General features: G+C 43.2%; 1 protein-coding gene across 4 annotated transcripts in view; it reads right to left on the bottom strand.

Moving 5' to 3' along the window:
• The window catches only part of LOC147729588 (uncharacterized), a 389,208-nt gene that overhangs the window by 59,702 nt on the left and 303,369 nt on the right, over positions 1-26,137 (bottom strand). For all 4 annotated transcript variants that reach the window (XM_086954485.1, XM_086954483.1, XM_086954484.1 and 1 more), the window contains 4 exons: positions 16,361-16,486; positions 11,562-11,668; positions 9,435-9,578; positions 1,522-1,582 (listed from right to left, as the gene is read on the bottom strand). In XM_086954485.1, the coding sequence (XP_086810611.1) occupies positions 1,522-1,582; positions 9,435-9,578; positions 11,562-11,668; positions 16,361-16,486 (438 nt within the window). The remainder of the gene's footprint in view (positions 1-1,521; positions 1,583-9,434; positions 9,579-11,561; positions 11,669-16,360; positions 16,487-26,137) is intronic.

Here is a 26,137-nt window from a genome sequence, read left to right on the forward strand (position 1 = left end):
AGGAATGCATCGTATTACTTAAATACGGTGCATTGCTGACCAGTTGTATGACGTTACAACGCAGGCTTTTACCCTGCATGCTATTACAACGCAGGGATTACAACGAAAGTCGTTACAACGACTTGCGTTGGGGTGCGCTGAATAGTGGAATAGTTTAATTTTCTATTCCAACTCCAGCCCACGTTGATAGTAGGGAAGGTGTTGGATAGAAAATTAAACTATTCCCTATCCAACAGCGCCCTCCAGGGCTTTCGTTGTAATCCCTGCATTGTAATGGCATTGTGGGGTAATCCCTCGTTGTCATGGCTGTTCCCCTTTCTGACCTTTCACTTTGGGGTAGGGCATCGCAGCATGATTCCTTGCTGCGCTGCCCTATTGCAAAATCCCTTAACAATCTTCTTCTTCGCACAGAAACTGTGGTGCAAGGTGGCCTGCGTTGGCACTAGGCTGCTAAATTTAGCACCAGCGCAGGGGGAAACGCATGGCGGCATTATATTGTTGTAAATATGGTGCAGCCCTGCGTTTCTGAAGTGGCGGAGCATGGCATTAAGCCAAGGAGGCTAACGCCTCACTCCGCCACTTCTCTAGTAAATATGCCCCTTTATGTAAAGTTCTTTGATTAATCTACCAAGCATAACATGGGACAGGACTCTTCATAATTTAAACTCCGGTCACTAAACATGTCCGCAATCGCTCTCGGTGCTTGAAATCAAGGTAAGGTGTTCTCTGTCTCAGACTCTCAACTGTGGAACAGTCTCCTGGACTCACTCCGGATCACCACAGATTATTTGTTCTTTAGGAAAAAGTTAAAACAAATTCGGTTTATCTGCTATAAATTGTTCTTTCGATCTGCTCTTTCCATCTCTGTCATGTCATCCTTCTCTTCTTACACCCTTCTTCGTCTTTAGCGCCAAGGAGCAGTCACAGAGAAAGCTGCACTCTAAATACTTGTTTCATTAACCTAAAATATTTCCCAGATGTTTGTAGGGTCTGTTGTGTTTTGAATGTTCTTGGGGTACCTGGGACCAGTGCTTAATTTGTAAAAATTTAAGTGCCAGGGCTCTCGTCATAAGGCCACTGCAGCTTGCACTACACATTGCCCCTGCCAAGCTGCCGGTGATAGTAACAACACAACTACTAACCATCACACTCCTACAAGTGTGACAATTCAGACTATTCCAAGCCCCAAAGCTCTAAGAATGGCTTGGGTGGCAAGTAATACTCGTTTCATGTAATTCATAATTAACTCCTATTGTGGTCATTTGTAAATGAGCCAGACACTGCCACCTTGTGGCAGACTGTTACAAGCACTGGTGTTGACAATTAAATGCCAGTGCTGAGCACCAGAAACCACCGGCTCAAATAAAGCACTGCCTGAGACAGAATTTTCGTGTAACGCCCTACACAAACTAACCATCCCGTTCATTCTTTCACTTGGCGCCATGTTGCCTCGCTATCGTTGAACACAGGTATCCAACGCCTTGTCATACACCTTCTCATATTTTGCTGCACTCTTCTTACCTGTGATGCTGGCGCTTTTTCTTCGTTTATAGTTGTCTTGGTGGTCGGTTCACGAAAACGCCTGAAAAAATTAAAGTTGTGAAAAAACATTAATATGTGTTTCTTTTTGTGCAAATATTATTTGATGACAGAGTTAAAATGCTAAAAACAGATGCAGCTGGTGCAACAGAGCCTTACTCTCCAGGGACTGTAGAAGGCAAACCTGGAGTGGGGGAGGGGCGGGTGACCAGGGGCAAGTGAGGAGCTCTTGGGAGTAACATGACTGATAAAATGTAGACAGGATTTAAAGAAAAATGATGCATAACTATGAGAAAGAAAGAAAAATTAAGAAAAGAGTAATGACCATTTTCTATCTAATAGTAGCAAAAAAATTAACATTGGCAACAGGAACATTTTTGTTAGTTTTTAATAAAGTCAAATAACATTGGTGGAAAGCGGTGGAAGAACAACGGGGGTTATTGGGGACTATGACAGGGGAAGGCATAGAAAGAGGGTATCAGGAGACTATAATGGGGGTCTGAGCATGAAAAAGGATAGGCAAATGTAATATGGTGGACAAGGGGATGTGCGAGTGGTTACGTGTGGAGATGATGAGCAAAAAGGGCCACTATGTAGGAAAACAAGGAGAAGAAGGTGTCAGATTAGCATTACTTAATTTGAGCAGGTGGTTTCCGGTGCTCGGCACTGGCACTTAATTGTCATCACCACACTTATGACACTCTGCCACGTTGTGGGGCTGCTCATCTCATATAGAGATGAGCAAAACAACGATTGTTTACGAATACAATATACATAAAAAAATACTAATACCTACATCCTTTAGCTTTGGGAACTTGGAATAATCTGACCTGTCGCACTTGCAGGCGAGAGAGATGGTTAGTAGCTGTTTTTAGTTTTTTAGTACCATAATTGGCAGCGATGATGGGGCGGTGGGTGGTGCAAGCTGCAGTGGCCTCCTGGTCAGGGCCCTGGCACTTACTATTTTACAAATTAAGCACTGCAGGTTAGCGCACTCCGACAGGAGAGTGGATGGCTCCGAGGGGTTTGAAGAAAGAAGAGCCATGAAAGGGGCGATGACGGAGCAGACATGCAGTTTACATACTAGAATAGTGATGACTAATGGGTACGTTTCCATTCACATGCTAAAGGAATCTATGGGGTGTAGTTTAGTGTTAATTCATGTGAAATGCTGCAGCTACCCCATACGTCGCTACAGTACATGAGTTACCTTCCTACAATGAGCAGTGTGGTTATATACATGAGTTACCTTCCTACAATGAGCAGTGTGGTTATATACAAGAGTTACCTTCCTACAATGAGCAGTGTGGTTATATACAATGCTAAATAATTGGTACTGATATATCTAACCCTCTTCTCTCCTTGTAGATGTTTCAAAACGCATGTGATAAGTTTGTAAAGAGTGAAACAACTAATACGTTAAATAACCTCAATTTATATTTTAGTACACTCTGGGAACAGAAAGGCAAAGCAATCCTCCCTTTCTGAACTAAACCACTGACAAAAAAGGCAAAAGGGAGATGATGGAAAGGGGGATGGCGGAGAGTAAGACATGAAAACTTTTCTGTGGGGAGCATATGAAAATAAGGGGTGCAGGAGCTTCCCTCCAACTCATCATCCACGCCCTTAACGAGCAACATTCTTTCTTGTATTAAAGGAGCTAGATGTCGGTGTGCGGGGGTGCTGCAACACCCCAAAAAATAAACATGCTTTAGTTCAGAAGGCGAATGAGCAATAAAAATGTATTTAAATTCTGAATTAAATCTGTCACATGTGTTCAAAGACAAAGGTCAAATGTCAGACTGAGCCTTCTGACAAATTGCTGCTTATTCCTAATCTGCTATTTACGTTTATTTCCCTCACCAAAGGGAACTATACACAGATTTCAAAATATATCAGCAATTAGAAATGTACAACTGAAGCTCATTTTTTGTAATTCTGAAGAGAGATGGAAACAAATATTTTTTTAGGATCACAATAAATCAAGACACTTTATATAGGAGATGCTCAAATGATAAGTATGCACCAAAGCCCCAGCCATTAGCTATCATTTGGACGCCATACAGGTTTACCAGTAAAACTGCAAGTCTATGCAAATGTAGTGCACTAATGCATGGAGGCACTGTTTCTTTTGGATGTGTGAGGGCACTAGGGAATAATCCATAGGATCCCCCTCAGATTCATCCACCACCTCGTCTTCTTGCTTCTTCTTTCTGCTATAGATACAGTACCTCCTTACATTAGCATCTTTGGGCCTAATTAGGAAACTGGCAGTCATCGGAATGCCAGGCTCGTGGTGAAGCAGAGGTGGCAAGTCTTACGACTGCCACATTAAGACCCTAGTGGTCCTGCCGCCCTGGGACAACCGACAACTCTTCCCTGGCGGTGGCGCAGTGGTCTAATGGACATCCATATGCTTGGTGGGACCGCCGTTGTCCTGCCAAGCATATCACAAATTTCCTTTCTACCAGAGTTTTCATGGGGGTACCTCCTCCTTGAAAATCCTGGTGGAGAGGAAACAAAGGGGGCCCTACAGGGCCACTTCATGCTTCATGCCTTGTGGGTGTACACAAGGGGGCACACCAGGGGCTCCCCTGGTGTGCATGCACAGAAGTTCCAGCATGGCATGATCTAGCACCCAACACCTGGAACAACCTCCCTCTACACATCAGGGCCCCCTCCTCACTTTTTGAAAGCTGCAATAGGCTGAAGTCCTGGCACTTTGACAAATTCACTGACGCCGATTCTTATTATCCTCAGTCCTGTGCCTACTACAGCAACTGGATACCCTACCGGGTGATTAGCCGTGATAGATAAATCATCATAACATAACATGACCCTGGGATGTTTCGAAGACCCTTTGGAACCACGGCTGTGGTTGAGCCTGTATTTCATAGGATCACCTGGGGGACTTTCCAGCAACTTGGACTTTGCAGCTGTCATTGTGGATATTCACAGGAAATGGATGGAGGTGATGGTTCTAGGGCATTCATGGGAAATGGATGGAGGTGAAGATTCTAAAGGAAATCACTAATAGGACAACTAGTTATGGTACATGTGTGCACAAGAGCCATTTCTGAAACATCATAGACAATGTTATCTGACCAGTTTCGCAGGAGATGCTGAATTTCTTCAGGCTTGCAGGCTGTACAGTCCCCAAGCAAAGAGATGTGTTGAGAGTCAACAGATTGGTTAAGAGTAATTTGGAAATGGCTGCTAGAGCACCACTGTCAAAGAGGTCATGGGCGTACCCCGTTCAGTGCTAGGCAAGTAGGGAGCCTAGCACCAGAATGGTACCTGCATGGTTGGGAGAAGTTGCATTGGCGGGAAGTACCATGAAAGACAATTCTGACAGTCATTCGGTAGCTGGAGGGAATTCGGTCGGGTTGAAGTCTGGCACTGCTGGCTTTTCCAAGTTCAAAGGTCCATACAAAGTGAAAGCTGTGAGAAAGGGTTTCCTAGTTTTGGATAATGGTCAGAAGTAAACCGGGAGGATGAGGCCAGTGTTTCTGAGGGGTGGCAAGTGCCCCTTGGGGGTTGGAGGTTAAGATGGTTGTAGTGGTCCAATGTTGATAACAAAGGAAGACTTAATTAGAGTTCATCAATGTGCCATTGGAGCAACCTCAGTGGATGTGATAATTCCTAGAGAGCTTCAGGTAGGAGTGGGGAAATCTGTTTTTTTCTTCTGGTGTGGACACGGTCATTGGTGTGTCAACGTCCTTCGATAAGGCACGTGATGGGGTAGGAATAGATGTATACCTGCTTGATTATAGGTTTATGTGATGTCCTTTGCCAACGTGTTGATTCCTCTGGTTATCCCTATTCACTAATTTCTTGTCCCATTAGCAAACACTTTGCTTGTTCGTTTTTCAATTTGTTGTTTTCTGTATTTGTCTTCTGCATTGTGAAGAAAGAGAATATGTTATGCCTTAATCTGTATAATCATGGAACATATCTCTGTGTTCTATGATTCTCAGGTTCCATCCGGTCTGAGATTTGGACTTTGCTAGGGGTTCCATCACAGTTGTGGTGGGTCTGCCTGACAAATGGCACTGTTGTTGGTTTGGTGCTTGAATTCATTTTTTCAACTTTCACCCATGTTCTGGTCATAATGCATACTGCATACGCTAACTTTTCTGCATCTGATGACAGTTGAAAGAGAAGTTAATGAGATATTGGTATCAAAAGCTGGAAGCAGCTCCTTTTAAGAAAATCCCAAATTTCAATTTGTAGGCTTGAACATGTCTGTAACTTAACCAAATTAAAAGATATATTTTTCTGTTAGTGAAATGTTATGATGAGTAATAAATAGGGTCAGCTCTTGTGCAACCGCTCTACAGAAGTTGAAAAGCTTTAGTTAATTCCATAACCAAGATATTGCTCCTTATCTGAATATGCTAAAAGTTTATAAAGGCTTCCAAAATGGCCTAGTTGTTTGATAATGCATTTTCTGTAATAAGACTTTAATGTTGCTAATATTGTTCCCTGCTATGTTTTATTTACCAGCAATTTCACACCCAGATTACTAACTTTACGAAGAATGATTTCAGTTCCACAATATTGCTTTGTAGCTCTCAGCTAAAAAGGTTAGGAAGGAACTTCTGCTTCTTTGGTGAGTTCATTCTTTTAAAATAAAACGCTTTAGTCTCAAAGACCTTGAACTCGGTGTTTAACTGCATAATTAACGTCCTTAACGACTCTAGTCAATTTGTTTTTTAAGCTTGCTCTATGATTCCTAATCAAAGACCCAGTTGCTATTTATTGTTGGGATTCTCTTGAAATAATTATCTTACTTCCAATGGATTTCTCAAACTTCTCATCTTTTGGCAAGGACCAGGCTAACATCAAACTCATCTCCCGCCTGGTGATACTGCAACTGCCTTGTCATCTGCTAAAAGTCGGTGTCATATTTCAGATGTATATTTAGGGGATTCTTCATAAGTAAGAACAAGCATTTGCAATGCAATAGGTCTCTCATTTACACACGTTTAAGCTATCGGCATTGTAAATGACACTGCGTTTTATTTATGTTTTAAAAAACCAAAACAAAATTAAAGGCATTGTCATTTACAATGCCAATAGCTCAAACTGGCGTAAATGCGAGACCTATTGCATTGCAAATGCTTGTTTTCTTTTTGTTTGCCGATCCGAGTTGGAGCAGTAAAGGAAAGAAAAACAAGGTAGCATTGTTAAGGGATAGCAACATGGAGAGGAAGGCAAAGGGCTGGGGAGGCAACAGGAAGTCAGGAGGTGCTAGCAAGATCCAGGCGCGGGTGGAGGTTAACAACAAAGAGAGAGGGGGGGAATAAGGATGAGATAGCTAAAGCAACATGGGGCAGGAGAGAAGCACACAGGCAAAATAGAGGAGGCCTGGGGTGGCAAACAGCGATTGAGCAACACGAGCGAGCTCGGCAGCGTAGTACTCAGGAGAGAGCTGGAAAACACAAGCACTCTCTCAGAGTGCCTTATCAAAACGAAACAAGCAAAACAGAACTTGGTGACGGTAAGGGCAGATGGGTATATAAAGGTGGCGAGGAATTTAGAGCCTAAGAGGAAAAGGGCCAAATCAACCAAGAAAGGGGAGGGAAGGAGGACTGGTGAGGAGAGAGGGGGCAGAGCAAAGAAAATGAGATACTGGGGTAGAGAGTGGGTGCAAGGGGCAGAGAAAGGGATGGGCAGGGTGGAGAAAGGGAGGGGGTGTAAAAAATGCAGTAGGGTAAAAAGAAAATGATGAAAGCAAGCGGGAAGTGGCAGAACGGGCCGTAGGAAAGCAACACACAAGCGCACGCGCCTCGCGTTGAAAGTAAAAAAAAAATAAAAAGCAGCCCGCGCTCTGCTTAATGACTTTTTTGAAGCAAACTCATGCTTGTGGCACCATCCGCCTTGCAGGAGCGAGCAACAGCCAATTAGCATGCGCGCAGCTGCTCTTTCCCACAAGGTGGATGCCGCCACAAGCATGAGTGTGTTCTTCAAAAAGAGCAGAGCGACAGCTATAGGCCCTCCTATCTAGCGCATGCACGCTGCGTAGGCGAGACCTAAAAACATTATTCCACCAAAAAAAAACTGTCCTACATTAATATATTTGTAAAACGTTTTTTTATGAAGATCATACTTAATCATCATACATGTAATCGAGACATAATTTTAGTAAATATTCAAATGTCATAGTTTCAAGCATGCTCCTGTTCCTCCTGTGACTTACATCTCAAACTGGGAAAGCTCAGTGCTGAACTCAATTAAAGTTTTAATGTGATCAAAGACTAACGTGCAGAAGCTTGCTTAGGTGAATAAATACATCATCGGATAGTAGCCTCCTTGATTGTTAAACGTGCGATGATCTTGATAAGTTGAAAACCATAGATAGACTTATCGCCTATTTAGTAAGGTTTTAAAAGAACTTGGAACATCAAACCATATTTTGAGAATTGTGTCTGATGTTGGGTGGAGAGCCTGCAGTATTCTGAGCTATGTAAGAACAGTAGAGGGTTTCATATGATTTCTGTGAAATGTTATTATTTTGATCTAAGATCTAACATCACTCAGAACATGTCTTAGGTAATTATGTGCCTTTATCTAAGATCGAGAGGCACATTCTTAAGCCCCCGCCACCACCACAACCTCACTTTCAGTGACGTTGTGGTGGCGATAGGGTTTTAACCCCTTTTCACAAGGCAGCGTTAAGCCACTTTAAGTGGCTTAACGCGGCCTAACGCTGCTTTGTGAATAAGGCCCCCCTTCACGCTGTTTTTAGCGTGAAAGGGGCAGTCAGTGGGTGTTGCGGTGGGCGTGCCACTGCAACACCCATTGAGTTTAACGCTACCTCCTATTCACAAGGGCAGCGTAAATAGGAGGTAGCGCCAAACTTAAGACCAGAAAAAATATTTATTTCTCCTCGTTTTTGCTTTTTGCATGTGTGCTGCCTTGTGCAGCACACATGAAAAAAGCAAAATCCCATGTTTGTTTATGTACAGGAAGGTGTCCCTTCCTGTATATAAACAACCCTTTTTTTAAAATGCCGTTTTGTAACTTACGTGTGTGCTGCATGATGCAGAATACATAAGTTACAAACTGGCATCTAAGGTTTGTTTATGTGCAGGAAGGGACACCTTGTTTGCAGACACCCTTGCACTCTGGTGCAAGGGAGCCTGCTTTGGCGCTAAGTTGTTAAACTTAGTGCCATCGCAGGGGGAAACGCGAGGCTGCACCATATCCTTGAGATTAGGGTGCAGCCTCGCGTTTCCGAAGTGGGGGAGAGAGGCGTTAAGCCAAGAGGGCTAATGCCTCTCTCTGCCACTTCCTTGAGAATATGGCCCTCATAGTTTTACCAATAATCATAAACATGTCTGTTTTATCAAGTGTTTCATACTACACTTCTATTGTTTCTAAACATTCCAAATAACATCTGCTAGTTTTATCCAATTCAAAAGGTCATCAAATTACTGACCTCTGAATGATGAAAGACTGACTTTGACCATTTGAAATTTTCACCAGCACACTCACTGATCTATTTTGAAAGCAATAATATCCTTATTTTTTTAGCAATAAATTATAACAATAATTTGGACAGTTACATTCAAATATTTTCTGTAAAGCCATAATGGACAAGAAATTTTGAGGTATTAAGGTTACTATAACACAGGGTGAGATTAAAATCAAAACAATTTCTCAAAGTATTTTAAAGCACTGTGGATTATGCATTGCACCTATTTTTTGAGCCCCTCTTTCAGTGGGATTATTACTTGATCTCAAATGCAAGGTAAGATAATGTTGCTTACTTTCTTACTAGATCCAACACTGCAGTAAATATGTCAAACACACATAGTAACTTTGTAATCCAAGATATATTTCCTAATATTTATCCGAGTGTTCTTTCAGTGAACTGACTAACTACTTACCCTGGTACCACTGGCCATGCAGCATCAAGATCACCTCTCTTCAGCGACAGGTTGAAGGTGATCCCATTCAGTTCGTAGAGTTGTGAAATGATGTTTGAGCTTAAAGACTGGTTTAAAAATGGGTTCCTGGCATAGTACCACTCCCTGAAACGATAGATATTTCAAGTTATGTTTTACAATATTTTGCAATATATGCCAGTAGGTAACTTCAAACAAAAATAGGGTGTACCAGAATCTTTTATATAAAAAAATTCCCAGCATCAAAATGTTGTTGAGCCTACTTTGTATGTGGCAGGAAGTAACCTTTTGAAACTGGGAATGTGTTGATTGTAAACATATGTGTGACATCGCTCCAGAACATTATCACTATGGCTGCGGCAGAGGAAGAATAGTTGTGATATGAAAAGGCAGCAAATTCCACATACCCTCAGCAGATATGGTACCAGAGTATAATTGAGTAAATATCATCTGACGAAAACACTAGGTTCTAAAAATTGTCTACTCCCAATGAGACTATATTTTACTAAACAATATCTAGAACACAATTGTAAGGTCGATGCCACAACAATATTATCGCTCACAATATTCTTAAATACAACTCCTCTGCAATAGCTGCATGTCACAATATCCCTAATATAATTTCCAGAGCATTGAATGCCATAACATCAAGAAGTTAAGTATATATATGTAATTATAGGTTTACTTTGCTCAACACCACATCCTCATACCTTGAGGGTATATAAATACTTTGATGTGGAATTAAGACTAGCAAATCTGTACTTACCTATGCATAGTTACGTCATGTTAATATAGTAGTTGATCTTCAAGATACTATATTATGGCAGGATAATAATTAACATTCAATATTGTGGTGGATTACCTTAGCATCACGTTCATGAATCTGTAAATCCTGCCCAACCCCCAAAGACGAATATATCTGTTGCTCCTACCTTACTCACCAGCTCCGAGATGCTATTTTCTTGCCACCTCGTATTCTTGGTGAGCGCGCTTCTGTTCAGTAGAGATACATGCATCTCAAATGTTACTAGAATTTGTATTCTTGCTTTCACTATAACATCTACTATTAACACCAGGATCAGCGTCAGTGCTATGGGTAACCCTGGTGGGACTGCTGGCAGTAACAATAGTAGAGTGAGCCCTAGTTACTGGCAATGAATTTAAGGGTTGGGTAAGAGTCTACATTTGTACTACTGTTTTTGAATTAACTCTCTGTAGTAAAATTTAAAGAAGAATGGAGGCAGCACTAGGCACGAAGTAAATCAACAGGACCAGAGTTTTGTCAAAAAATATATTTTTCTTTTTATTTTCGTATTTTCAAAGTGCACAGGACAGCCAACGCGTTTCGCTCCCCAACCATGGGAGCTTCGTCAGGGCAATAATACTGGATGGTTAGTCTTGCAGTAGTGCAGTCAAGTTGAATAAAAAGGAACTGGCCAATGTAATTGTAAAGATACTAGTGCAGATATTGCAAAGTGGGAATAGAAGTATCAAAAAGCGTCACGGACCGTCGGGTTGTTCACACCGGTTGCATGAAAGATTATACCTCAAGTTCAATATTAGTATCCTAGATATACTGGACGTGAAGTGACGTATGTGCAGTCCTTGATAAGCTGCTACCACACGTGCTCCAAGAATTTGTCTCGAAATAACGGCCCGCGACGTACTTTTAACTCTCTGTAGTAGTTGTTGAGCTTCAGAGCATATCTGGGCGGTGAACCTTTGAGCTCCATGCTTTTGGCTTATGGAGTGTATAGTGATATTATGTATGGTGTATTTGTGTGACAAGTAAAGTGATGGATGTCCACGTAGGTGGAAGTTTGTGAAATGTGTACATGGTCCAGTTATGATTATGGAAGGCTTGGTTTGCTTTTATATGATAATGTAAAAATAAATTGTATTGGCCCTCTCTGGCATAGGGTTCTTATGCCACTAAATAAGAAGCAGAGCATTACCTTAGAGTCACTCAGTAATAAACTCGGAGCATGCATGTTGTACATGTATTAGTCTCTATAGCATCATCAACATTCCCAAATTACCCATCAGTTTGTCAGCTTCTATAAATACAGAAATAAAAAAAGCAGCACCCAGGAAGTGCCATATTAGCACCTTGCTATCCCTGTCTCCATGAACCCCATCTGGATAGACTCTGCCAGCTGTTGGTTGGCCAGGCAGTATCTGATGAAGGACCGTCCTCTGCCAGTAGAAGTCTTAAGCTGCAAGGGAAAGAAAAAACAAATTTTCTTTAGTATAACATTTCACAAAAATAATGCATAAACAGCATATTTATTAGAAATGACAAACACATTTATTTGTAGTGTTAACTTTAAAAAAAATGGCACTAATTGAACTCTAAGGGCTTATTACGAGTCAAAAGGTCAACAGGATCGCTGTACTAATGGTAGCGGTCCGACCACTGTTGGCCACCCGCCCTATTCCTGTGGTGGTCGGACTGCCACAGGACTGCCGCATCCACTGGGATCCAGGATCCCGCTGTGGTGGTGCAGCGGTCAGAAGCAGTGAAATGCTGGTGGTGCTGCTGCAGCACCGACGAGCATATTATGAGTTGCCTGTCCACCGCCCATTTCATGGTGGCGAGGCCGCCATGAAAAGGGTTGCAGTGAGACAACTAAGGGGGCCTAACCGGTCCCCCTGCCATTCCTGGGCCTGGGGACGCCTGTAGGGGGGCACAGTTTGTGCCCCCCTGGAATTGCACCACATTCCTGCACATTGTGGCAAGCATGACATGGGGCATGCAACACCATGCAGGAATGGGCAGTTGGTGCTCCCACAGTGGCAGTCGGCATGTTAGGTTCTCCTGTGAGCCTAAGATACCACTCCGGTGAGCTAACTATGAATCTGGGGGGCGGCGCATGATGGGCTTGGAGGTCCTCCTGTAGGCGTGGCGTGGCGGGCAAACAGGAGGACCACCAAACTCATAATAAGGCTCTTACTGATTGACAGATAAAAAATAGAAACACTATAAACATGGAGGTAGAAAAAAAGGGTTTAAACCAGCCAAGGGAGCGGATTCTGTCCTGTTGTTTCTGGAGTCCAAGACGGGGATGGAGGTAAAAGCAATTGGCTCTGGTTGTTTATCCTGCAGCTCTCTCTGGCTACCATTATGGATTAATCTCTTGGACATCCAGATAGCAGCCCTCACATGGATAATCTCCACATCTCTGATGCAGGGGCATGGACACAAACTTGATGCATTATTTCTGCAACATGAGGATCTCTTCCTACTCCCTCATCTTCTCCTCCATGTTCCTCCCCAACTCATCTTCCTCTGTCCACATCCCACTCCCCTTCCTGTCCTAACATCATGCTATCCCTAACCAGCAGATTCCTTTTGGGTCGTCCCTCTGGATAACCCTAAACCTTCTAAATAAAGTCATATCCTCGCCTGTAATCTTCTATGCAATTCCCCAACTAAGGGGCCCATTAGGATGTCGGGCGGATTGCCACCGCCATGCGGGCGGTGACGATCCGCCCAACATCCTTGCCCGCCCGCCACCCACCCGCCACCCATTTCCCCCCCGCCATATTACTATGGCGGGGGGACCGCGGCTGAAGGAAAGACCGTCTGCCGCTTTTCCGCCCCGGTCTCTAGGCAACCGGGGCGGAAAAGGTTTAATATGGTGTCGGTGTCTATCAGACACCACCAGCCATATTAATATGGGCATTTGTCAATGCCTTTCCGTGGCGGCAATGCCGCTACGGAAAGGCATGCAGAGACTCCCTGCGATAGCGAATAGCGATTTTTTGCGAATCGCTATTTGAGAATCGCAAAATGGCTATGTATGTAGGATTTGCAATAAGCCCATAGGAATGACTGGGAAGACATTCTCAATTTGCGATTAGCAATTAGCGAATCGCAAATTGAGAATGCAATATCAAGGGTGCAGGGGTGTCAAAAGGACACCCTGTTGCACCCCTGAAATAAGCATGGGTGCACATGCTCATTGCACTTTGAAAAATGCAAAAAAGTGAATTTTTCAAAGAAATCGCAAATTACCACCAACTTGAAGTTGGGGGTAATTTTCGATTCCTTAAGGCCAAATTGCATTTTTTTGGTGCATCTTACATTGCATTTAAGGAATCGCAAAATTTGTGATTCCTTAAATGCAATTGCAAAACAAGGAATCACAAATTTTACGATTCCTTATTTTGCCTTAATACATACCATTTGGCAAAATTGCCTTCGCAAACGCCGAAATTCTGCGAATTTTGGCGTTTGCGAATGCAATTTTGCTTGATACATATGGCCCTATATGATATACCAAAAACATTAAAATGCAATATAGATGTATAACATAAAATAGCAGAAACAACTGTATTCCTTTATTTTACTACCTGTTGAACAGGAGATGGGTTGGAGGGTAGAAAGGATCAGTTGAACATTGATTTTTTTGTGTAGGAAGTGAGGCTACTAAGTGTGAGTTTGTGTTATGTATGAAAATTTTCCCAAAAGCACCTAATTGTGTGATTCCTACTACTGTAGCTTTTAAAGTAAGGCAGCAGGAATATCACTTGATAGTTGAAAGACTAAATAAAAAAACATCACTCCAAAGTAAGCTTACCCGAGTAAATAAGGAAACATCTGGAAGATTTACATGTGCCACAGAAGCAAATCTGCTACAAGAGTCTCCTTATCCAATGGATTTTTCTGATTCCCAGTAAGAATTTACTATACATATAGCAGAAATATTCCTGCCTAACAGGTGTCCAGTTCTGATGCCAAATAAGTCTTGCACTAGAAGAGTTACTGCAAAAATAAGTCTTGCAGCAGAAGATTTACAACTTTCTTCCCAAAAAAGGATTTTCCTTTACCACCAAACTCTAAGGATGCCTTTAATGTTTGAAAAAGTATTTTGAAATAACACGCCTCTGATACGTCATAAGCTACCGCAGAACATTAAGCCCCCGAAAACACCCACAGATCATGAACTAAGATACCATACCATATTTTGATTGAAAGAAACAGATCATACTGAAGTGGATTATTGGAGCAGTGGCCTAGATTTTGAATGTAAATAAATATTGACACATTTATCACACAGATAGCTAAGTATTAACATAGATGTAAATCCTGTCACTTAGCTCAACTTTTTTTTATCCACAGTGATTGGAGCCCATGTCAGTCTACGACAAAAACCCTTCCAAGAGGTGCCATGAAGGCAAACTCTTTATACCTGCAACACTCATTCAGAAAGACTCTCCTCTAGATTTGAAAACTAAGGCATGTGCTTCCACTTATTTGGGGGGTGGTGAAAGTCCTCATTATAATTAGTGTAGTAGTAACAGGTTGGAAATCATTACGGTTCAGATATTGTTTGAACAGCATCTCAGATGGGTTATTGTGTCCAATACTTCCTGTTACAGAGATTAAGTGCCTTATTATGAGTTTGGCGTTGCGGGAGCGGGACCACTCCACTTCGGCACCCATGTTTGAACCGCCCACCAGATTAGGCGTTTTCTAGGAGTTTTCTCCTGTCTGGTGGGCTGTTCTTTGGCCTTCCCAGAGCTGTGCTTATGGAATAGGCACTGCATTGGGAACGTCAGTGTCAGTACCTGCACGGCGTGGACTTGCACAGTCAATGCCATGCAGGTAATGGTGTTCATGCACATAAGGTGGGCACATGTTGTGCCCCGCTGTGTGCATACACATGACATGAGGTTCAAGGGGGCTCTGTAGGGCTGCCTTTGTTTCCGCATGCCACACTTTTCATGGCGGTCGCACCGCCATGAAAAGTGTAGCAGTAAGGAAACTTGTAATATGCTTGGCGGAGCTGCAGCAGCCTCAGGATGACTGTGCTTCCGCCAGGGAATAGCAGTTCCCTGGAGGTAGCAGTGGATGCGGTGGTCCAAAGGCAGCCTCACCACTCTAGTCATAATGGGGCGGACAGGAGAAAGCCACCGTGAGTCTGTCGGTCCGGGGAATGCCAGACTCATAATAAGGCCATAGAACAGACTGATGTGCGGAAATTGTATTTATGATAATTTTGTCCACATTATTGCCTCTACCACACTATTTTCCAAGCCCACTTTTCTCCAGGTGGAAACGCTAGAGCAAATATTGTGAGTCAACACTATATGCGCCAATTCCGTAATGGGCAAATCTGGGTGAAAAACATGACTGTGTCTAATTGACTTGGAATGAGACCATAAAGTTCTAACCAAATGTATTTGTAGACAACAGAGCAAGGAAATTGACAAGCTGGTGTCCACTAATATGAACTAAAATCTCTTTGGTATTATAACTATAGATAATGCTCTTGTCACTCACCACACAATTGTGGTCTGGAATATCTAGATTATTCTGGCACACTAATATCGTGAGCAAAATATCGAGGGGCAAATTATCAAAAAGTAGGCACATATGGATAAGTATAGATGTATTATTTTTAACTCCACATCTACTTATCTTGATAAAGTATAAGGTATAGAAAACCTATACCTACTTGTTGATATTTTGTCCCACAGTATTCTGTAGTCCTTTTACAGGATCCATACCCACAGACCTACCATCCATGCCAATGGAATAAGGGTGCAGTATTGCACCAGAACTTTGACGCACAGCTGGATGTGGATGAATCCTCAATTTAAAGTTATCTTTATGTTAAGTATGTGGTTGTGTTGTATTAATTCATGGGCAAATGACGGACAATGTACATTGGCGGTTGATGCAATTGTTGTCTTTTTTCTTGTACACTCCCTCTTTTAATTTTGCATCTGGAGGCCCTTGCTCCATAGAAAATATTCTAGGATAATCTCCTTTAGATGTTTTATGATAGATATGATGTACCACATTTCAATTGCAACAATGAAATTAAATGAATGACTCTTGCTAAAATATGATCGACATGGTATGAAACTGAAGTAAATGACAAATAATGAACTTTTACCTCTGTCACTAAGTTGACAAACCCAATTCCCTTATGTCCTCCTTTAATGTTGCTGAAGCGGAAGCTGAAAAAGTCCCAGTAATCTTTTCTTGTTCCGAAAAAGCTTTTCTTCTCCTTTAGGTCACACTTAATACGTGGGAAACAAAAACATATGGTCACCAACTTAATATGATATACAGTTTTTGGGATTAAATAGACTTGTCCACATTCAGTGGGAAAGCACATGTTATCCAATGGTTTTGTCTCTTTTATTTCAACTCAGGTAATCCATCAAATCAGGTCTTTGCTGTTCAAGTTGGATTAACAATGATGTTATTTATTTAAAGTGGAATTCCAATTGTTTCCTGTTTTACCAGGTCTAATAGTGGCATCATGTAAGGATGATCATGCATTAATTTGTTCTTAGATTTACCTTATTGCACTTATAGCATCTCAAATATCCACCCCATGTCTACTTGTTAACCATTGCACAGGTATTTAACAATATTAGCTGACTTCATGAGGTCATGCAGCTGGTGAGTTACTTAAACTCATCTCACATATACTACATGGTTATTTTGGTTTATATATTGCTCATTTGCTTATAACTCCCTTCGTGCAAAAATAGTAAGAACTTCATGCCTCCACACTTAACACATTTGAATAATGTTCCAAAGTCAATGAGTGCCCTTGAGAATAGAGCAATGGGTTGGAATAGTACCCTGACAGACTGTCAGTGGTTAGACCTATTGAAAGCATTCCTTCCTTCACCTTTTGTGTGGTCGATGAAACACCCTAAGTAGCCAGTGCTGGTGTATCCCTTCTGGAGAGGCCTGGTCTAACAGTTTGGGATGGACTGTTCTCATGGTTAGCAAGGTCAGTATTGATTTGAATAGGATGGGTCTTTGTTTTCAACGGCACGTGGACGAAAAACTGATGAGTTGGAATGCTACCGGAGTGATTGTCAGTGGTTAGACTATTTGCACGCATACCTCCCATCACCTTTTGTGCGAGTGAGTTAGTGTGAAGTTAGCCTCCACAGGGTGTGAGGAATGGCTAGGCTTAAAAATCACCTAAATAAGTCCCTTATCAAAACTACCTGAGGTCATCCTATATCAAGAGAGAAATACTGATTGAAAAATACTCCTTTCTCTTCATTCGGGAAAACGCCTTTGAAACTCTCTACACCTTAACCCCTTCTATGCTTGAGATGAGCTCAGCTTGTCAATAGGCACAGTGGAGCTGTGCTCATGACGAGCTGAGCTCGTCATAACAGCTCGGCACTCCCACGTGTGGATGATTCTCAACCTGTGGGGGGTTCTATTGCAGTGGGCGGAGTCATGACGAGTCAAGCTCGTCATGAGCACAGCTCCACTGTGCAGCAAGACAAGCTGGACTCGTCATGAGTACCGCGGCGCCACACTCTGCCCTCCCCCCCACACCGCGGGGGAATCAGCCCCGCGGTGTAGCTGAATTATAGTATCATTTATTGCAACAATTGTGGTATTTTGTAACATAATTCAAGTATTTAAATTAACTTGTTTGGCATTAATATAGCTTTTGTGGGTATTACGTTTGTAGAAGAATGGGGTGGAAAATGTTTTAAAATGTATATTTATATGTATACATTTTAAATTGATTAAGTCATTTAGCAAATATGTAAATCAAGTATTTGATTTTTAAAGGAAAATTTATATTTCTTTACGTCTTAGTTCAATTTAATTCATCTGTCTTTATATAGCACAAGGCTACCCAAAAGACCTCTCCCCATGCTGACTGCAAACAAACCCACCACGGTGTTGTGCAGAGACCAATTTCCTCAAACCACTCTAGAAGAGGTGGGCTTTTAGTAGTTTGCTGAAGCAAACGTCCGACTGCTGACATCTGAGGAAGGTTGGGAGATCATTCAAGATCATGGGCATAAGCAGGGCGGACTGGGAACAAAAACCAGCCCTGGCAAAGTGCTCGCCCCCCCCACCTCCCCCGTGGGGGGGTGGGTTTGGGGAGGCCGCCGAGCTCTTTGCCATGGCTGGTTTTCTGCCGATTTTGTTACAGGGACAATTTTGCAGCTTTACTGCAAAAACGGCCCTGTAACGAAAACGACCCCCAGGGGCCCAAAACCGGCCCCCACCCGTGCGGCGCATCAGGGGATTGCACGGTGCCCGCTACGGCCAGTCCGGCCCTGGGCATAAGGAATGTGTAGGAACGGCCTCCGCTCCTCATTCTTTTAATCTTTTAACACGCTAGGAGTCCCTGATCACTTGATCAAAGCGACCTTCCTTGAGCATATCTGGTGAGAAAGTTTCGATTGATGAATGGGCCTTTTCCTTGGATGGCCCGGTGGGCAATGCACATAGCATTAAAGTGAATTCTTCTTAGAACTAGGAGCCAGTGAAGGGCTGGAGAAGTGTGGCTCAGGGGTTAGAGGCGGCAGACCCGGAAGCTGAGATCGGCCCTGGACCAGGGTTCAATTCCCCGCCTCGGTGGGTCTTGGGCTAAAAAATTCCAGGGACTCGATAATTCTCGCTCCGGTGCCTTCTCGACTCACGGGTTCACACTCTGCGACTCTGGGCAATAGCTTGCTTAATCTCCACAACGGCCCCTCGCAGCGGGATGCCTGGCTTTTACCTTGTGGATACCCTGCCGGGGTTATCTCACAGGGGAATACCAGGACGGGTTCCCTAAGCAAGCGCTTAGATACCGACCTCGGTCAGTGATTTGCGCTATATAAATACATGTACATTTACATTTACATAAGGCTAATCTGGCTGATTGAAATTTATGTATTTTCTGCAGGATTCTGGCAGCAGCATTCTGTAACACTTGGAACCTATTAATCATATATTTCGGGCTTCCTAAGTAAAGGGAGTTACCATAGTCTAAGTGTGAGTTTATCAGACTCTGTATCACTACCCTTCTTGTGGGACACGGTAGAATTTCTAGGAATTTCCTGAGGGACCTTAGGTTGCCAAAACTTGAACCGGACAGTTTTTTGGCCTGTGTCTCCAACATGAGCTTGTTGCTTTTCCATACGGCTAGGCTTCTTACTGCTGTGGGTGGTTTTGAACATTTGCCAAGAGGATCTGGCCATGACAGTTCCAGCCACCTTAGACTGTTGTTGCATACCACCAACACCTCAGTTTTGTCATTGTTAAGAAACAGCCTTCTATCAGACATACAATCAGTAATTTTCCTAAGAGAGGAGTTCAGCTGAGCGGAAGTTCAGCTGACATTAGGTGTAAGACCATGACGGTTTGAGTGACATCTGCTTATGATATTAAGGCAAGACCATGTGAACATACATTTTCAGCTAGGAGGCGTACATATAAATTAAATAGTCTGTGGCTGAATGAAAAGCCCTGTGGGACCCCTCACAGCAAAGATTGGACGGAAGTGAAAAATGGGTCTTCGCATACTTGGATGCTCTATTAGCTAGAAAAGCTTCTTCCTACTTAACTGCATTACCTGTTATGCCGACAACCAGCATCCTTTGAATGAGGATGGGGTGAGAGACCGTATTGAAGGCTGCACTTTGATCAACATTATTATTGCTTTCCCTCACATGGAGAACCAAGATATACCACTTAAGTTACCATCTAAAACACGTGCATGAGGGTTTTTTATTGGGACTAGTAAGAATGAACCCTGCATACCCTAGTTATGCAGGACAAGTGATCCTTCTCTCTTTGATTATATGACATTAAACTTAAGGAAACTGAAAGGATCACGTATTCCTTCTCCCCCCACTTTGATTCTTGATTAAAAATATACCACCAGGCAAAAATGAAAGGTTGGGTAAGGAATACATCAAGACATCCTAGGATTTACCATACACACACAGATGTTGGAGTGAGGGGCTTGAAGTGTTTCTTAGCGGTTCCAACTGTGAAAATGCACTAAGCGTTCTCTCCTTTGTCAGGGTATCCTGTCACCTGCAAGGTTCACCAGCTGCAGTGATTAATCCAATTTTTGGACTACTTTCTAATGTTACCTCAGGTTGAATGATCACAGCTGCTGTGGCATGTTGCCCGGTATCCCATATCTAGTGACTGTTTCAGCCAGGGTCACTTGCTGTATGCAAGTATTGTTTCCACAAACCAAGACAGCCAGGGAGTCACCTTTATGGCCTTCACTGAACATCTCTTCTATACGAATTGATACTTTTAGCAGAATGAAAGCCATTCTTTTACAACAAACTATGCCACTGACCTCGGCCAAAGAAACCTATGATCTACATGTCACAAGGACTTCTGACGAGAAACATGCCCTTTTGAATACAAACTGCCTTATACATTTCTCAGAAATGTTGGAACGTATCTTAAACATGTCTGATACGAGCGGTATGGTACATGTATTTAAGATTGTGTGTTCAGGACTATAAGCACCTTTTCAAGCAGTCCTCGGAATATTTCCCAACTTCGTGCAATCCTATTTTTGCTCCTCCTGCTACGATATGGCAAGCCAAATCACCAGCGTCACTTCGAGCACCATAGATTGAGCTCTATTGGGGATGAAGTGTTGTGAGCACATCGTCCAAATTTTAGGATTACCTAGTCTATGAGAATTAAATACCACATGGTTTCTGTCATTTAGACAAATCTGGCAAGATTGCATCTTACCTGTTCTACACTGCCTGCTTTGCGGTGAAGAATGCGTGCCAGACATCTGTCTAACACTCCCATCAGTAATGCATACGAATATCGATACTCTGCTGGACCCGGTAATGGCCCATGCTCTGTGTTGTCCCCAGCAGTTACAAATTCTGATGACGGCATTAATTGAGATCTTACAAATTGCTACTGCTGAGGTACGAGAGGAAACAACAGGCGCGCAGGTAACATCCGATACGAACATTGCTGATGCGACCAATGCTGACGGTGATGCTTCTCATCTCTGTGCAGTTCATCTTCTAAACGAGGTAATCCAACTTTCACCTACAACAGTAGATGCCTTTTTGTCTACAGGATTAGAAGATTTCATGTTTTCTCCATCCCCATACACTGACTTTTGATTCAGCACACAGTGTACTGGGAAGACTCTGAATTTGGCCTTCATTTTTTTCAAAACAAAGACTAAACTTGGAACTTTTTCCTATGATTAAATTTTTTTTGGCAAAGTAATCTGCTTACAGTACAACTATTCATAGAGAACAGAATTCTTTGAAAATACTTTTAGAGACAATATGTCACCTTGTCAATAACAATTGTTTTATCTAACTTGACATGAAATGGTTTCGCGCTTTTTTCATCTGTATTTAGGAGCCATTTCATAATGTGTATATATATATATATATATGTATGTTCATTCATTTAGCATTTGCTGTAAATATATGCTTGAAATGAAACATTGCTTTAATATGTACAGCACCATTGCATTTTATTCATAGCAACAGTTTTAATGTATTTTTTCAAATGCATTTTAGACATGTTTTTAGCACTTCATATGTAGCTATATTTTAGATATGTTTAGCATGTTTCAAATTTAGTAATGTCATTCATAGGAAAGTGGAGTGGGTGTTGTGTGTCGATTTAGATGCTGTATGTAGGTTTCCCGATTTATGACCCTATATAGGCACAATTCGCATTGCCCATATTTAGGCAAAGAAATCCAGCTCTTACTTAGGCAATCTCCATGCTATCCAAATACAGGCATGGTCACCTACATTGGTTCATCTATGTCACGAGTTCTTGGAAAACCAGACTCTAAAGCCTTTAGGACTTCCCCTTGCTTGGATATTGATTTCTCCAAGAACTCATTTATTATGCATGAACATCTATTTCTTAGGGGTTCATTCATGACGTTCTTATGCCCGACTTTTACGTCAATACTGGCATTTCTAAACACCTTCAAGGTATAAATATACCTTCACTTGCCATGGCAAATCATGGTCCATGGTTCGGCTGTCTACTTGCACAACATGGTTCGCCACGGCAAGTTCGGAAGGAAGTCAAGTCCCCGCCTGACGCACTGACCAGACACTGCCATCCTCCTCACAGAGAATCCAGCTCCAGTGTTTCTGACTCCCCTTGCGGGGTGTTAGAGATCGAGACCCAGAAAGAGGTTCCCACCTCACTTATTCTAAGTTATAGAGCGGACTAGAAACTAGAGGGACTTTTGGCAAATCTTGGCAACTATAGCAAAACTAGACTATAGCTAAACAGCACCAACTTCTTCCCTCGTACTACACTTAGGCTAGGTACACTGGGGTAGGACTATTTTAGAAGCACCAGATGAGTATTTTAGCCTGTGTTATTTATGTATGTATTTTTATGAATATATGTCATAGCTACAAACCCTGCTGTTGCAGCATTATCTAATCTTACTGATGACACTGTACGTATTATACTTCGCATTCTGTCTTACGATTGTAGCAGCTCATATCTCTTGCACAAGAAATAAGAATGTTCAATACCCCTTTTTATTGAAAATGCCCGTCTATCTTTTTCTGTGTAACTCTGTAGGAAACGAAGCATGCACGATAGACGGAGTGAACCTGTTATCTATTGTTTCAACGATTCTGACATTGGTCTGATTCTAAAGGAAACAAAGTTGTCATGTTTATGCTGTTGTCAGAAACGAATCCCTTCTTGTTCATTCAAGAAGTTTCTAGTGATCTCTGAGTTAGCTGGCACACACAAGTAATTACGTTTAATGTACTCGATGAGGCATACTGACCTCAGTCCTATGCCAAAACTATAGTGTATATTATTCCAATGCGCAGAGCCTATCAGGGATATAGGGACTACACCATAGTAGAGCATATTGGTTTTGAGTATAGTGGTGGAATTGAGTAACATAGACTGCAGTGGCATAGAGTAGATTTTTACAAAGTACAGTGTAGTGGTATAGAGTGTAGGGGTATGAGTAGCGTGTCAGAGTGCAGTGGTGCAGAGCAGATTAGAGTGGCTTAAAGTGGATTGGTGTAGAGTGCAGTGATGTAGAGTGGAGCAATGCAGAGTTCAGTGGTGTAGCGTGCCATAAAATAGGCTGTATAAAGTAAGCATGGCAAAGAGTGTTGTAGTGTATACTGTCATAGTGCGCAGTGGTGTATAGTATAGTGGCATGGAGTGCATTGGAGTGGGGTAGAGTGCTGTGCCACAGAGTAGTCAAGTCAAGTCAAGTCAGAGAATTTATATAGCGCACTACATACCCAGAGGGTCTCAAGGTGCTTAGGGAGGGGAGGAGGATTACTTGTCAAATATCCACGTTTTAAGTTGCTTTCTGAATGCTAGGTGGTTCTGGGTAAGGCGAAGGTAAGTGGGGAGTGAGTTCCATGTTTTAGCAGCCAGGTATGAGAAGGATCTGCCTCCCATGGTGGTCTTGATGATGCGAGGTACAGTGGCGAGGGCTTGGCTGGAAGAGCGTAGTTGGCGGGAGGGGGTGTAGAAGGACAGTCGTGAGTTGAGGCATTCTGGTCCGATGTCGTAGAGAGATTTGTGTGCGTGGGTTAGCAGTCGGAAAGTGATCCTCTTATTGACGGGTAGCCAGTGGAGGTCTTTCAGGTGGCCAGAGACGTGTTCGTTGCGCGGGATGTCTAATATGATCCTGGCTGAGGCGTTTTGGATTCGTTGGAGTTTCTTCTGGAGTTTAGCAGTAGTACCTGCGTAGAGGGTGTTTCCGTAGTCCAGTCGGCTCGTGACCAGAGCATGGGTGACTGTTTTTCTGGTTTCGGTGGGGATCCAGCAAAATGTTTTTTTGAGCATGCGGAGAATGTTGAAGCAGGATGAGGATACGGCGCTGACTTGTCTGTTCATTGAGAGTGAAGAGTCCAGGATAACGCCTAGGTTCCGTGCGTGGTCTGTCGGGATGGGTGCTTTTCCAAGGGCTTCCGGCCACCAAGAGTCATCCCATGCAGTGGGGGATGTACCTAGGATGAGGACTTCTGTTTTATCTGAGTTCAGTTTCAGACGGCTGTGTTTCATCCATTCAGCAACTTCTTTCATTCCTTCGTGTAGGTTAGTTTTGGCGGTGCTGGGGTCATTGGTGAGAGAAAGGATCAGTTGAGTGTCATCCGCGTAAGAGATGATGTTGAGGTTGTGATGGCGGGCGATGGCCGCGAGGGGGCTCATGTATACGTTGAAAAGGGTGGGGCTGAGTGAAGATCCTTGTGGTATGCCGCAGATGACTTCAGTGGCCTCTGACTTGAATGGTGGGAGGCGGACTTTCTGGGTTCTTCCGAAGAGGAACGAGGTGATCCATTCCAGTGCTTTTCCTTGTATTCCGATGTTTCTGAGGCGTTGTAAAAGGGTGTTGTGGCAGACTGTGTCGAAGGCTGCAGAGAGGTCGAGGAGGATGAGGGTGACTGTGTCTCCATTGTCCAGTAGAGTTCGAATGTCGTCTGTTGCTGCGATGAGGGCGGTCTCAGTGCTGTGTTTAGCTCGGAAGCCAGATTGTGAGGAGTCGAGGGATTTGTTGGCTTCGAGGAAAGCGGCGAGCTGGTTGTTGACGGCTTTCTCGATTACTTTGGCCGGGAATGGAAAGAGCGAGATGGGGCGGTAATTTTTGAGTTCGGTGGGGTCCGCTGTGGGTTTTTTCAGAAGGGCGGTGAGTTCAGCGTGTTTCCAGCTTTCCGGGAAGGTGGCGGAGTTGAAGGAGCAGTTGATGACATCTCGGAGGTGCGGTGCTATGACGGAGTCTGCTTTGTTGAAGATGTGGTGAGGACATGGGTCTGTGGGGGATCCTGAGTGGATGGAGTTCATCAGGCGGATGGTGTCCTCAGTGGAGATTGGGTTCCACTCGTTGAGGGTGTTCAAGGGGGGAGAGTGTTCAGCATATGGTTGGGTGGGTTGGTCTCCGGGTTGGTTGTCGAAGCTGTTGTGGATGTCTGCAATTTTGTTGTGGAAGAATGAGGCTAGGGCGTCGCAGAGGGCTTGAGAGGGGGTGATGTCGTTGGAGTTGGCCGAGGGATTGGTAAATTCCTTGACGATGTTGAAAAGTTCCTTGCTGTTGTGGGCGTTGTTGTCAAGTCGATCCTTGAATGCTGTTTTCTTGGCCTTTCGGATTAGTTGGTGGTGTGTGCGGGTGGCGTTTTTGAAGGCGTCCTTGGTGCTAGTGGTTGGATCTTTTTTCCAGACCTTTTCAAGGGAGCGGCAGAGTTTCTTGGACTTTTTAAGATCATCGTTGAACCATGAGGCCTTCTTGCTGCCAGGTTTGTTTTGACGTTTTTTCAGTGGTGAGTGTAGAGTGTGAGAGTAGAGTGGCGTAGAGTGGAGTGGCACTGAGTAGAGTAACGTAGAGAGCGGTGGCATAGAGTACATTGGTGTAGATTAGAGCAGAGTGGCATAGAGTGCAGTCATGCAGAGTAGAATATAGTGGTGTAGAATGCAGTGACAGATTACACGGGCGTAGAGTGCAGTAGCATAAAGTATAGAGGCATAGAGTGCAGTGCTCCAAGGTAGATTGCCGTAGAATCACATTGGTTTTGAGTGAAGAGGTGTAGAGTGAATTGTCATAAATCGCTGTAAAGTCGAGTGGTGAGGAGTGCAGTGGTGTAGAGCAGATTAAAGTGGCACAGAGGTGATTGGCATAGACTGTACTAGCGTAAAGTGAAGTGGTACAGAGTAGAGTGCATTGGTGTAGAGCGAGTGACACAGTGCAGTGTTGCAGAGTAGGGTGGCATAGAGTGGTGTGGCGGAGAGTGGTGTAGAGTGCAGTGGCAAAGAATACAGTGGTGCATCATAGAGTAGTGTGGGGTAGTAAGCATTGCCATAGAGTAGAGTGGAGTGGGGTAGAGTAGAGTGGAGTGGTACAGTGACGCAGTGTGGAGTGGAGTGGCGTAGTGGGGAGTGGTGCAGAGTA

The sequence above is a fragment of the Lissotriton vulgaris genome, chromosome 2_1 (assembly GCF_964263255.1).
Source record: "Lissotriton vulgaris chromosome 2_1, aLisVul1.2, whole genome shotgun sequence".
Lineage (NCBI taxonomy): Eukaryota > Metazoa > Chordata > Amphibia > Caudata > Salamandridae > Lissotriton > Lissotriton vulgaris.